Raw genomic sequence first — 13542 nt, 5'->3', positions numbered from 1 at the left:
TGGCCGAAAGGTCAGCTGAAAAAGAGTACCTTTGGTTGGCCACCAGACCAGACACTCAAGCGACGGCCATGGTGATGGTGTGGGCCGCCATAACAGCCGATGGTTGCTCTCCGCTCGTATTTATCAACCGTGACATCAGAATAAATGCCGAATATTATCGGGGAAAATATTCTGGAGGGTGTATTAAAGCCTTGGGCACGCAAACATTTTGGCCTCAGACCTTGAATATTCTAAGAGGATTCACCGCCACCCAAGAATGGTTACAAAATGAAATTCGTCGCTTCATTTCCAGCGCACAATGGCCATCAAAATCTCCGGATACCAATCCGTTGGACTATTGTGTCTGGAGTATTTGGGAAAGCAAGGTTGGCACTAAAAAATACCAAAGTATCGATCACCTCAAGCAAGCGCTTCGCCGGGAATGGGCCAAAATACCGCAGAGCAACATTCGGGCAGTGTGTGACAGTTTAATTGGCCGTTTGAAGGCCATAATTCGAGCCAATGGTGACTAATTCCAACAAATCTAAAATTTGATGCTATTTCCGACATTGTTTGCTTTCATTCAATAAAATTTAAAAAAAAATGTAAAAATCGTGGCGTTTGACTTTGTTACAGTTTTTATCTCTCCCTGTAATATAATAAAGAAATAGTAATCCACGACGAATAATTCATCGTGTCGTCTTCAGTCAGTTTAGCCTTATATCTAGCCGAAAAAATACTGATGGTTCTATGTTAAAGAATGTAGTATCATCAACAAATAATACACAATTTGCTCTTCTACAAGGCTGTGTCTCACATTGATCAGAGACTGGAGGAGTAAATGTTCAACTGTCTCAATTTTTTCCTCATTTTGGCAGAGCCTACTGTAATCGTCTCTACTTAATTTAAAAGTTATGGATCTCACGCTACAGTGACCTGCGATGAACCCACCACAAGTTTTAGTCCAGGAGATCATGGATATTGTTCTCTTCTCTGAGAATATAAGTCAAATTATCTTAGGGACATTACACCCCTCTTATCTAACCATTTTTGTTGGAATCTCCCGGAGTAGTGTTCGTGCATCGCACAAAAGAAGTGGCCCAAGAGTGGTCTAACCGAATTCCCAACTTTAATTTTTATTAATTCGGATCATTTTGTCAATTCATCTGCTGCCTCATTACCTGGGAAAATGACGGACAACCCAGCATTTTCAAGACTTTAGAGCCTTCAGTGTCGCTTGAAGTATTATGTCACCGGATCGTTAATTGCACTGTTCGTGTGTGCCAATAGATCTATGACATTTTTAATCTCAAAAATTTCTGCCTGTAATACACAACAGTCGTTGCCAATAGTAAGTAAAACCCGTCCCACATTACATTTTAAAACCAACCGTCATTACAAAAGATAAACCGCATAAAAGTGGATTGCAATGGATCCGTAAGACCCTGTCAAGTATTTTGTTTATACCCTCAGTCATAGATAGGGTATATATCATTTGATGCGACCAAAAAGTGCCTCATCGAAATAACGATTTTAGACCCTAGGTCTCTTTGGACCAAATCCGCTTCAGGACATTTGGAGTCAATCTAGCGATGTCCGTCCATCTGTCTCTTGCATCTGGATTTGATCCAAACTTTGTACATTGTAAAATTATTGTCAAACGTAGATCGAGTTCGGAGATGGGGAATATTGGTCTACTCCTTCTGGTACCTCACCCACAAAATTGCAACATGATTAAAGAATATAATTTAATTTATTTATTTTAGAGAAGGATATTCCAATTATTCTCCATCTTTGCAACTTCTAATATTTGCATTAGTCCTGGGTCAGGTGAGAAAATTGACAATATCGGTCAATTCCATCCGGCACCTCCCCTCACATAGGGTCAAAAATTTTTAATAACTATAACTCTATTTTCTATTTTTATTAACCCAAGGTCCGCTGTGAAGATTGGATATATCAGTCCACTACTTCTGGTACATTCCCCACGAAGGATCACAATTTTTAACATCCATGAAGATCATAAAACGCAAAATTTACATCCGATTCCCTTCAGACTTGGCACATCTCAATATCCCTATCAGCACAAGATTTGTTATAATGTTGGTGGAGATCGAACTACTTTCTCTGGTACCTTCCCGGCATCCGGTTCTCTTCATATGTCACACTCCACTCCTTCTGGTGCCTCCCCCACAATCAAAATCAAAATTTTGAAAATCCATGAATACGCAAAGTTAACATCCAATTCCATTCAGACTTGAAAAATGTCAATATTTTTATCAACACAACATCTGCTATAAAGATGATAGAGATTGAACCATTCCTTCTGGTACCTCGCCCACAAAGAGTCAAAGTTTTGATCAACTAAAATGATCATAAAATCGGAAATAAGTATCCGTTTCTCTTCATATTTCACATATGCCATTATTTCTACAAACATAAGATAGAACATAAGATCCATCAACTCAAGGTCTGTTATAAAGATGGTAGAGACAGGACCATTTCTTCTGGTACCTCCCTCACAAAGGGTTCAAGATTTTGAAAAATAAAACGTTCACAGATAGCGAAATAATCATCAAAATCTCTTCAAATTTCACACATCCAAACATTTTTGCTTGCGCGAGATCTGTTGTGAAGATGATATATACCCGCGAACTCCTTCTGGTATCTTACCCACAAAGGACCACAATTGTCAATACTTTTATCTTTTATAGAAGTTATTATTTCGAAATCGGATATAAATGTTCGATATTTTTATCTGTATTAGATGAAGTGTGAAAATTGAATACTTCGGTCGACTATATCTGGTAAATGTGCCAGACATTTTAACATTTTCTAAAATAATTATCACAAATCTCATATAAAGTGAAGGAAGTAGCAAAGACATAGAAGTATAAAGATGGGACAAGACAGAGTCAAGTTGTTATGATATCGTAACAACATAGTTATCAATGTTATGCGATTTAAACCGCTTATGCAATATGCAATTAATTTGGAAAGTCTATGGAATAGAATTTTGAAACCCAATTTTTGGATTTTTCAAACTCTTGTTTGTTATTCCCTTCTGTAATTGTGTTTTTATATGAACATAGTCCTGTCGTGAGCTGTTGTCTAGGTAGTATAGACACAAATCATTTTTCTCAGAATGCATTTTGTCTAGTCTTTACCATTTTAGGTCTTTGGAAGTAGTCGATATAGTCCAAACCTGGGGCGTCACAATATTTATATCATATTTATTTAGGTCCCTTCCCTTCCTATCCTTCAGAACCTACTCCACAGAGATCCAACAATTTGAATAATCATAACAAAAATCAAAATATATTTAAATAATCGAACATTGGCTGACGGTATGTATCTGTCGGCAAAACTGAAATATTGGAAAAAATGGATTTTGTCGCACAGTGTAATTTCTATGCAATGCTGATTGGAGTAGATCTACATGACGCATCTATCAACTCAATCTATGTCCACTTTAATTCTTCATGAATATATTTATCAAAATGACAAGTTCTACCCAAAACCGGACAGATATTCCAATAGGTAACTAACCTACCACAATCTATGAATTCGAACATCATAACAAAATGGAAAAAATTATCATATTTTTTTGTGGGCCACAGCACAAACAGCTGGAAGATATTCCAGTTTTTTTTTTTTTTTTTTTTTTTTTTTTGGTTGGTTTTGTTTACTTCGAAAATCGATGGTAAATGGCAAATTTGAAAATAAAATAGACAAAAAGCCATACAATTGTGAGCGTGAAACACACAAAATACCCAAGCATGTATGTGTGCGCATGCGTGTCTGTATTTCATTAACAATGCCCGTTTGAACCCGTTTAACAAAAAAAAAAAAAAAAAAAAAACAATCATAAAATCGACCCAAAAACACATAAAACAAATTAGATAGTTTGCAGTCATCCAAATGGATCGAAAGACAGACAGTCAGCCAGTTGCATTATGCCGATGTTTGAAGGTTGAAGATGATGCTGCAGCTGGTGATGAAGCTGATGGCGTTGATTAGCTTTGGTGTTGGTGTTTCCAAATGAAATTTAAAATTTATATTAGTTATCTATATAACGTCGAAGCGACCATCGGACGGATTTCAGTTTTATTTTGGAAACATTGCTATAAGAGGTTATACTGCAGTTTTTGGTGTAGACAACAAGGCATAGGAAAATTGGAAAACAAAATGAAGGTAAAGAAAAACATAAATTAATTTTGAAATATTTATTGGTTCCTTCTAAAAAAAATTTCAGATTTACTTCGTTTTATTTGCCGTTTGGGTGGCTAAAAGTTCAGCGGGTTTTCTGGAAGCTGGCCACTATTATCAGCCTCAACAAGCTCCACCACCACCACCACAGTACCCAATACCTCAAGCCCCTGCGCCTATTGCTGATAATACTCCAAGGGCTTATACATTTCGGGTCTTTCATCAACCCCAAGAACAACAACAACAATATTTGCCACCACAAACAACAACAACAACCACCCAGAATTACAAAATCATCAAGGTAATACCGGAACCATCGCAGCCAAATGTGGTTCGAGTTATACATCAACAGCAGCCGCAACAACAACAATACCCTCAGCCGGCAGTTGGATCGGTGAGCTATGTCAATGTGCTTCATGCGGAGGAAAATCCCCAGGCTACGGGTTATGGAGGCCAGTATCAAAATGGTTATTCCCATGGGAGTTATGTCAATCAACAAACAATTCAGCAGCCCGCACCCTCACCTCTTTATCAGCATCCCCACCACACTGTACAACATCAGCAGCAGCAACAACAACAGCCACAGGTGCAAATCCCCTACTTCAAACCCCTTCCCCAGAAATATTTTGGCATCTATGCCAAGAAAAATGGCATCCTTGGCAAAAAGGAGATTGGTTTCTATGCCGGCAAAACCCCCTCCACCTACGCCAGTGGTAATCTCGATTCCAAGACTTATAGTGAAGGTGTTGCTGGTGCCAATGCCCACCATGACTTCTCCAAGGAGGTTGGCATTTATGCCAAGAAAAATGGTCTCCTTCTGGGGAAAAAAGAAATCGGATTTTATGTCGACAAGAAACCCTCCAGCTATGCCAGTAATTATCCCGCCTCCAATGAGTACGTCCCGGAAAAAGCCAAAGGTTATGGCGAAGAGGATGCCGACGTGCCCTCCAATAGCGACTTTTCCAAACAGATTGGCATTTATGCCAAGAAAAATGGCGTTGTCCTGGGGAAAAAAGAAATCGGTTTTTATGTCAATAAAAAACCCTCAACTTACTCGGGCGGTTACATCGACTTCGACAAGGATGCCGTCGAAGAGGGCAAAGAACTAAGTGATCATGTTGCCGAGGTGGATCCCCATGCTGAATTTTTGAAACATTTTAAATTCTTCTTTACCGCTTTTGGTGGTGCCTTGGCCAGTGGTATCCATTGAAGCGAAGGCGTATGTTAACCCAAAGTCTGAAATTAGTTGTTAAGAGTCATGGTAAAGTTACAGAATGTCCTTTTTAGAACGAAAATAAAACAATTATATCTGAAAGAAAACATTATTGACATACGAGGATTATTATACCCTCAGCCATATGTCTAAAGAGGGTATATATCATTTGATACGGCCAAAAGGTGCCTCATCGAAGTAACGATTTTAGACCCTAGGTCTCTTTGGACCAAAGCCGTTTCAGGACATTTGGAATCGATTTAAAGGTTTTCTCCGTCCGTCCGTCTGTCTCTTTGGCTGGATGGGAGTATACATCATTTAATACGGCCAAAACGTACCTCATCGAAATAACGATTTTAGACCCTAGGTCTCTTTGGACCAAATCCGTTTTAGGACACGTGGAGTCGATCTCGCTATGTCCGTCCGTCTAGCTGGCTGGTAGACATGACCACTCTCGAAGGGAATATCCGATTTGGTCCAAACATGGTTCATCGCAACATTATTATCAGCCTTAGATCGACTTCGGAGTTGAATAATATCGATCCACTCCTTCTAATACCTTCAACTTTCCAAATCCTAATATTTTCATAAGTGCTAGGTTCGGTGCGCAAATAGACAATATCGGTCCTCTCCATCAAGCACCTCCCCCACAAAGGGTCAACATTTTGAATATCCATGAAGATCATTAAAATGCCAAATTAGCATCCGATTCCATTCAGACTTGGCACATCATAATATTTTTATCAGCTCAAGATTTTTTTATAAAGATGATATAGACCGGACCATTCCTTCTGGCACCTCCCCTATAAAAGGCCAAATTTTTGAATAATCAAAACTATCATAAAACGCGAAATAAGCTTCCGGTTCCCTTCATATTTCACACCCATCCCATTATTTCCACTAACACCAGATCTGCTGTGAAGATGGAATATATCGGAGCATTCCTTCTGGTACCGCCCGCACAAAGGGTCAAAATGTTGAATTTCTATGAAGCTCATAAAACGCGAAATTAACATCCGATTATATTTAGACTTGGTACATCTCAATATTTCCAGCAAGATGGTAGAAATCGGACCATTTCTTCTGGTACCCCCCCCCCACATAGGGTTCAAGATATTGAAAAACAAAACTCTCAAAAGAAACGAGTGTCTCGTACCATCGCTCGTTACCGTGATACTGGTAGCTAAGCCCGACGTCAAGGAAGTGGTCGGAAAAAATACAGCAATATCAGCAAAAATGGTTCAAAAAGTAAAGAAGCGACTTGATCAAAACCCGCGTCGCAGAGGCCGAAAAAAGGCTCGTGAGCTGAACATATCGCAATATTCCATTCGGCAAATATTGAAAAATGAGCTCGGGGTAAAGTCAAGAACTGACACCGCAAGAGAAAGAAAATAGACTCAGAAGAGCTAAAGAGTTGCTTCGCTTGGTCGAAAGTGGTGAACTGCCGAATTCGGTTTTCTCGGATGAGAAAACATTCGTTGTCCAGCAGTTTGTAAACAAACAAAATGATCGCGTTTACTTGCCAAAGAGGTCAGCTGAAAATATGCACCTTCAGTTGCCCACCAGAACTCAAGCGCCGACCATGTGATGATGTGGGCCGCCATAGCAACCGATGGTTGCTCTCCGCTCGTATAAATCGACCGTGGCATCAGAATAAATGCCGAATATTATCGCGAAAATATTTTGGAAGGTGTATTAAAGCCTTGGGCACGCACCAAAATCTTCGGATACCAATCCGTTGGACTATTGTGTCTGAAGTATTTTGGAAAGCACTAAAAACTACCAAAGTATCGATCACCTCAAGCAAGCGCTTCCCCGGGAATGGGCCAAAATACCGCCTAATAACATTCGGACAGCGTGTGACGGTTTCATTGGCCGTTTGAAGGCCATAATTCGTGCCAAAGGTGACCAATTCGAACAAATCTAAACATATTCTAAAATGTGATGCTATTACCGACATTTTTTGCTTTCATTCAATAAAATTTAAACAAAAAATGTAAAATTGATAGCGTTTGACTTTGTTGCAGTGTTTTTATCTCACCCTGTATTTTTTATCTGTATTAGATGAAGTATGAAAATGGAATACTTCGATCGATTATATCTGGTATCTCACGCACATTTAAAGTTCATATGAGATTTCTGATTATTTTTCGATATAGTCCAAACCTGGCACGTTGCCATATTTGTATCATATTTATTTAGGTCCGATACGAAATGGACATTGGCCCATTTCTTCGGAACCTACTCCATAGAGGGTCAACAATTTGACTACTTTTTAACTTATTTGATCTCCAAATTTGCCAAAGACATTATATACCTAATATACGTGGATTCCGATAAATATTAATCCGAACATTTCCAAAAGTGTTGAAGAGGGGGAGGGGGGACTATTTTAATTACTTTCCTATGAAACGTTTCAAAACGCCGATACACGTGTCTTCTTTTTTTCAGCTCTACTTTCATAATCTGCTGGATTATCCCCGTAACTATTTTTTGTGTTGCACAGTGTAATATGAAGAATCTAAATATTCTAAGACTGAGAAAGTTTAACATCTCTGTTCAAGGTCATTGGCGTCACTAAGTCAGTCTTCATTAACATTTATTTGCTGCTATGCTCTGGCTTTTAGTGGAATTACGAGATCTTTATTTTTGTTTTTTTATAAACAAATCGCACGAGTGCAACGATCTCAAAATAAAAACAATGAATTGACATCGAATGAACTTGAATGTTGAATGAAATTAAATTAAAATGAAATCAATGCATAAACCAGTCCATGTTACGAAATTAATGTTTTTGATTTTAAAATGTTTTTAAATTCAACTTAATTTATTGGGCTTTAAACAATGGTACTAACATAAAAACAATAACAATTATTTCAATATAATTTATTTTCTTTTTCGATTATAGTTTAGCTGATCGCATAAATGCACCGAAAATTGCAATAAAATAGTGACAATCCGAAATGCCCATCATTTTAACACGTTTACACTTTCGATTGGTTTTTATAAGATCTGATCCATTACTACATAACTTGCGCTTTAGAAGCAAATATCGGAAGCACCGCAGAAACAAATATCCTAAGCATCCGAGAAAAACTACAAATGCCTAATAATTATATTCTCAAGCAATTTTTGGCAGTCGCCAAAATTTTTATATATGAAGCGAGGAACCTCATTTTTGTAAATATTCTTGGGTGGCGCGTGCTGAGTCCTTTTGGAATGTCCAAGGTCTGAGGCCAAAATGTTTGCGTGCCCAAGGCTTTAGTACACCCTCCAGAATATTTTCGCCATAATATTCGGTATTTATTCTGATGCCACGGTCGATTAATACGAGCAGAGAGCTACCATCGGCTCTTATGGCAGCCCCACTATCCCCACGGCCGGCGCTTGAGTTCTGGTGGCCAACCGAAAGTGCATATTTTCAGCTGACCTCTTTCGCAAGTAAACACGATAATTTTGTTTGTTTACAAACTGCTGGACAACGAATGTTTTCTCATCGGAGAAAACCAAATTCGGCAGTTCACCACTTTCGGCCAAGCGAAGCAATCTTTAGCTCTTTTGAGTCTATTTTCTTTCTGTTGCGGTGTAAGTTCTTGCACTTTTTGGAATTTTAATGGCTTTACTTATTACTTACTTACCGAGCTTATTTTTCAATATTTGCCGAATTGCGATATGTTCAGCTCACAAGCCATTTTTCGGCCATCAACTAATCGTATTGTATTATTTGTTAACTCCTTTACCGAACCTAGTCTAGAATATCACACTTAAATTACTAATAACGAAGTTGGTCGCTCAGTGGACAATTCAGTTTTCGACTATGTGCCGCTTAGCACATAAGGCGAATAATTAGTATTGACTTCGGTTTGGGCTTGCTACTGCAGGGGGCTAACTACTACTCAAGGGGATCGCCAAGGGGTGGCTAGTGATTTTCTAAATCATTTTCTGTCCTCCGTCTAACAAAATCGATATCATTAAATTGAGTGTCCAGTATTTCGTTTACACAGGGGCTTTGGCTCGTTATTCCATATCATAGCTCAAATATTGGTAGTGGAGTATAGGTAGTTCTAAACTATTGTGCTTACTAGTGCCATTGTACACGACCCGCATAGCTTAGCGAATGTTTCCTCTACGATTTGCAGAACCCGAACCAGTCCACCTGCATCGGCTCTCCCGAACAAGTTCCGGTCCATATGTATACATCCTTTAACAATTGGAACGAATTTAAAAATTTTCAAAAAAAAAAAATAAAAATCTCAAAACTTCCAAATATAGCCGTTATATTGGGGTCTTTACGAGGACCTGCATAGGCAACTTTTACCTTAAGCCCTTACAATGTTCAAATACGAAACTTGAAAAAAAATCCGATAAATAATGTAGCTAAATAATCAAAATACGGAATATAGGGAGGTACCAATATAAGGGGCCTATGCGAAGACCTGGAGCTACATAGATAATTTCTGTAACAGGATGTAGTACCTTTTACGAACTTCAAATACGAAATTTTAAACCATTTCGGTGAATATAGTATCTAAAATCGTCAAAATACCGAATATAGGGAGGTACTGATATATGGGACCTTTCGAAGGCATAGATTAATTTTCTGTCATAAACTGTACTTCCCATTACGAACTCTAAATACTAAATTTAAAACATCTCCGGTGAATAATGTTCCTAAAATCGTCAAAATATCGAATATCGGTGGGTACTAAAGGGTAGCTCAAGACGAATTGTACGAACTGTGTTATTTTCGACACACTAACTTTGTCTACTCAATCATGTGGTAAGTATATGACCGACATTGGCATCCAACAACAACCACCATTTCGATCGTGGCACGATCGACTCGACCATTTGCTGGGAGTTCTCAAAAAAGCAGTATGTCGACGATGACAGTGAACCATGTCATCGACATAATTGTGTGTCGTTTGTGTACATGTACAAGAGTGTGTGTTATTCCGTAGGTAGAGTAGAGTTTGTGTACTAGTGTACTACTAGTTCTGCAATTTTGTTGATAACATCTTGTACATTCTTGCAGTTTTGGAACAGAACAAAATTCTATAGTATTTCTCAATGCAAAATTAAAAATCAAATGGATTTTTTATTAAGGAAATGTGTCAGAACATTATTATTTTTACTAAGAATAGCGCAATGGTAAAATAAGGTAGCGTTGGTTTCCCTCCTAATTATGTGAATGTCTGTTTTCCTTGATAATTGTATCATGTTGTTGCTATTTTTTGAAAGAACACATTTGTATGACACACCATTCAGCATCCTCATTTATTGGTCAATGCATGTTATGACCAATGCATAATTACTCTGACCGACATGACGAGACATCAAGCATTTGGTTGGTTGTCACGTACTGTTATGCGTTTGATCAAATAGGGCATAACATGACGAGCGTTTTCTCTCCATGGCATAAATAGAGAAATATGTCACATTTGCAGGCCTTTAGAGGGTACCTATATAGACATTTCTCTTCCAGGGTATAAAGTGCACTGAAAGCTTCTAGTATGGATTTTTAGGCAATTACATTGATAAAGTTAGCTACCGAATATAGGAAGGTATATAGGAAGGTAGCGTTATATGGGGGATTTACGATATCGTGGACCCATATAGACAATAATCCTCCAAGGGGTAAATTACTTAGAAGGTAGCCCTTTGTAGATTTTCTGGCAATTTCATTGAAACATTTGGCTACAATCATCGAAAATACCGAATATTGAAAATGCGGCTAAAATCATCAAAATAACGAATATCGAGGGGTACGGTTGTATAGGGACTATACGATACCGTGCAGACAAAATACCGATATAGCCCATCTTCGAACTTGACCTGACTGCAGACAAAAGACTGATCTGTGCAAAAATTCAGCTTCCCATCTTTATTCTTCAGACGGACAGACGGCCAGGTCTAAATCTTCTTAGAATTTTGCGCTGATCAAGAATATATACTGGGTGAGATGAAAAAACTGCAACCGACTTCAGACTGCTGTCATTTTTAAGTTACTCGTCCGACAGCTGCTAAAATTATTCCAGTGACAGCTCATTATACTGTTTTCAAGCGTACAAAAGCATTTTGGTGAGAATTTTCCGAAAAAAGTTATTCGTGTTGGAATTCAAGCGTGACAATGTGATTTCTTTATATTTGGCTGGAAAACCACAAGGGGTTATAGTTAGTGCTCTCCAGTATTTAAATGTGAATAAATCTTTTGTGTCTCGTACCATTGCTCGTTACCGTGATACTGGTAGTGCAGCCCGACGTCAAGGAAGTGGACGGAAGAAAATAGCAACATCAGCAGAAATGGTTCGAAATGTAAAGAAGCGACTTGATGGAAACCCCCGTCGCAGTGACCGAAAAATGTCTTGTGAGCTGAACATATCACAATATTCCATTCGGCAAATATTGAAAAAGAAGCTCGGGGTAAAACCATTGAAATTCCAAAAAGTGCAAGAACTTACACCGCAACAGAAAGAAAATATACTCAAAAGAGCTAATGAGTTGCTTCACTTGGTTTGGTTTTCTCCGATGAGAAAACATTCGTTGTCCAGCAGTTTGTAAACAAACAAAATGATCCAGTTTACTTGCCGAAGAGGTCAGCTGAAAATGTGCACCATCGGTTGGCCACCGAACTCAAGCGCCGGCCATGGTGATGGTGTGGGCCGCCAAAACAGGCGATTGTCGCTCTCAGCTCGTATTAATCGACCGTGGAATCAGAGTAAAGGCCGAATTTTATAGCGCAAATATTCTATAGGGTGTGTTAAAGCCTTGGGTACGCAAACATTTTGGCCGAAGACCTTGGACAATTCAACAGGACTCAGCACCATAGCAATAAGCACACGCCACCCAAGAATGATTACAAAATGAGGTTCCTCGCTTCATTTCAGAGCACAATGGCCACCAAGCAAGATTGGCACTAAAAAATACCAATGTGTCGATCACCTCAAGCAAGCCATAATTGGTGCCAAAAGTGACAATTCGAACAAATCTAAACTTATTCTAAAATTTTATACTTTTTTCGACATTTTTTGCGTTCAGTCAATAAAATTTAAAAAAATAAAAATGATTGCGTTTGACTTTGTTGCAGTTTTTTATCTCACCCTGTATTATGTCTAAATGATTATTTCGATGAGTTACAAAAAGAATGGTGGAGGGTATAAAAATATCAAAAAAGCAACAAATCTTTTGCTCTCTTATCTTAGCATTTTCTCTTATCCCTCTTTATTCATTGCATTTACTTCAAAGATAAACAAACAAAACAATTTTTTTAGTCGACCCAGATTTTGGTACACTTATCCAATACGTAAACAAGGTTTTAGTAACCGGTATTGTCCTCATAGGTCCAAGTAGAAGGTTCTACGTAATTTTTAATTGAATTGGGCAAAACCCTCTTGCTAGAAATGTTCAGTAATGTCAAAGTTTTGCTATAGTACCCATGTTATCCATCCATTTTAAACCGGATGTCACTGTTAGTTGGTATTTTAAGTAATTAATCAAAAAAAAAATTATAAAATTTCAGGATAAGTCCATGTTTTGGCCTATATAACGAATTTGGGTCCGTTTTTTGGATATTTTTACATTTCACCACATTCCAAGGGACCTGAAATAGGTATTGTAGTGTTCTAAATACATAAGAAGATGACTACTTATCTCAAGGCGAAGGGCTTGGAAAGGTGTTTTATTTTTTGTTTTTCAATTTGAATTTGAATTTAAAATTCAAATTTATATTCATGCGGCTGTGGAAAGATTTCCAAACGATATTGTTTACACACCCACCCTGCTTGTTTAAATCAGTTCATATTTAAATGCAAATTTTTGCCAAAATTGTTTTCAACACCAACAACATATGGTGTAAAGGCAACAACTACAAATTGCAACACCCACGAATCCAGCTGCATGTCGTTTTGGGGAATTTGAATAGATTTACAGATTTCGAATAATAACGATTTGAATATATTTACGTTTATTGATATGTTTCAAAATTGACATTCAATATTTGGATGATCTTCATTTGATGTGATTTCAATATAAAAAGACTAGTCATCAATGGTTTGGGTATCAGTTTCTGTTTAACAAAACAGTGCGAAATTAGGAATTTCCAAAAAATCTCCAAAAAGGAAGTAAGCAAGAAGATTCCTAAC

General features: G+C 37.9%; 1 protein-coding gene across 1 annotated transcript; it reads left to right on the top strand.

Annotated features, from left to right (window-relative positions):
- Positions 1 to 3875: 3875 nt before the first annotated feature.
- LOC109611759 (uncharacterized) lies at positions 3876 to 5489 on the top strand. Its single transcript, XM_020034965.2, has 2 exons — positions 3876 to 4173; positions 4235 to 5489. Exons 1-2 carry the CDS (start codon positions 4021 to 4023, stop codon positions 5396 to 5398), a joined length of 1317 nt encoding a protein of 438 aa, XP_019890524.1. The 5' UTR covers positions 3876 to 4020; the 3' UTR covers positions 5399 to 5489.
- Positions 5490 to 13542: the final 8053 nt, after the last annotated feature.

Source organism: Musca domestica, unplaced genomic scaffold, assembly GCF_030504385.1.
Source record: "Musca domestica strain aabys unplaced genomic scaffold, Musca_domestica.polishedcontigs.V.1.1 22, whole genome shotgun sequence".
Lineage (NCBI taxonomy): Eukaryota > Metazoa > Arthropoda > Insecta > Diptera > Muscidae > Musca > Musca domestica.
Note: the sequence above shows the minus strand (reverse complement) of the source record. Positions and strands in the feature narration are given on the sequence as shown.

Bases quoted from the DNA above. Each gene is read 5' to 3' on its own strand.
- LOC109611759 (XM_020034965.2), top strand. From the start codon at position 4,021: ATGAAATTTAAAATTTATATTAGTTATCTATATAACGTCGAAGCGACC. The intron at 4,174-4,234 runs GTAAAGAAAAAC...AAAAAATTTCAG, and splicing joins AATTGGAAAACAAAATGAAG to ATTTACTTCGTTTTATTTGC.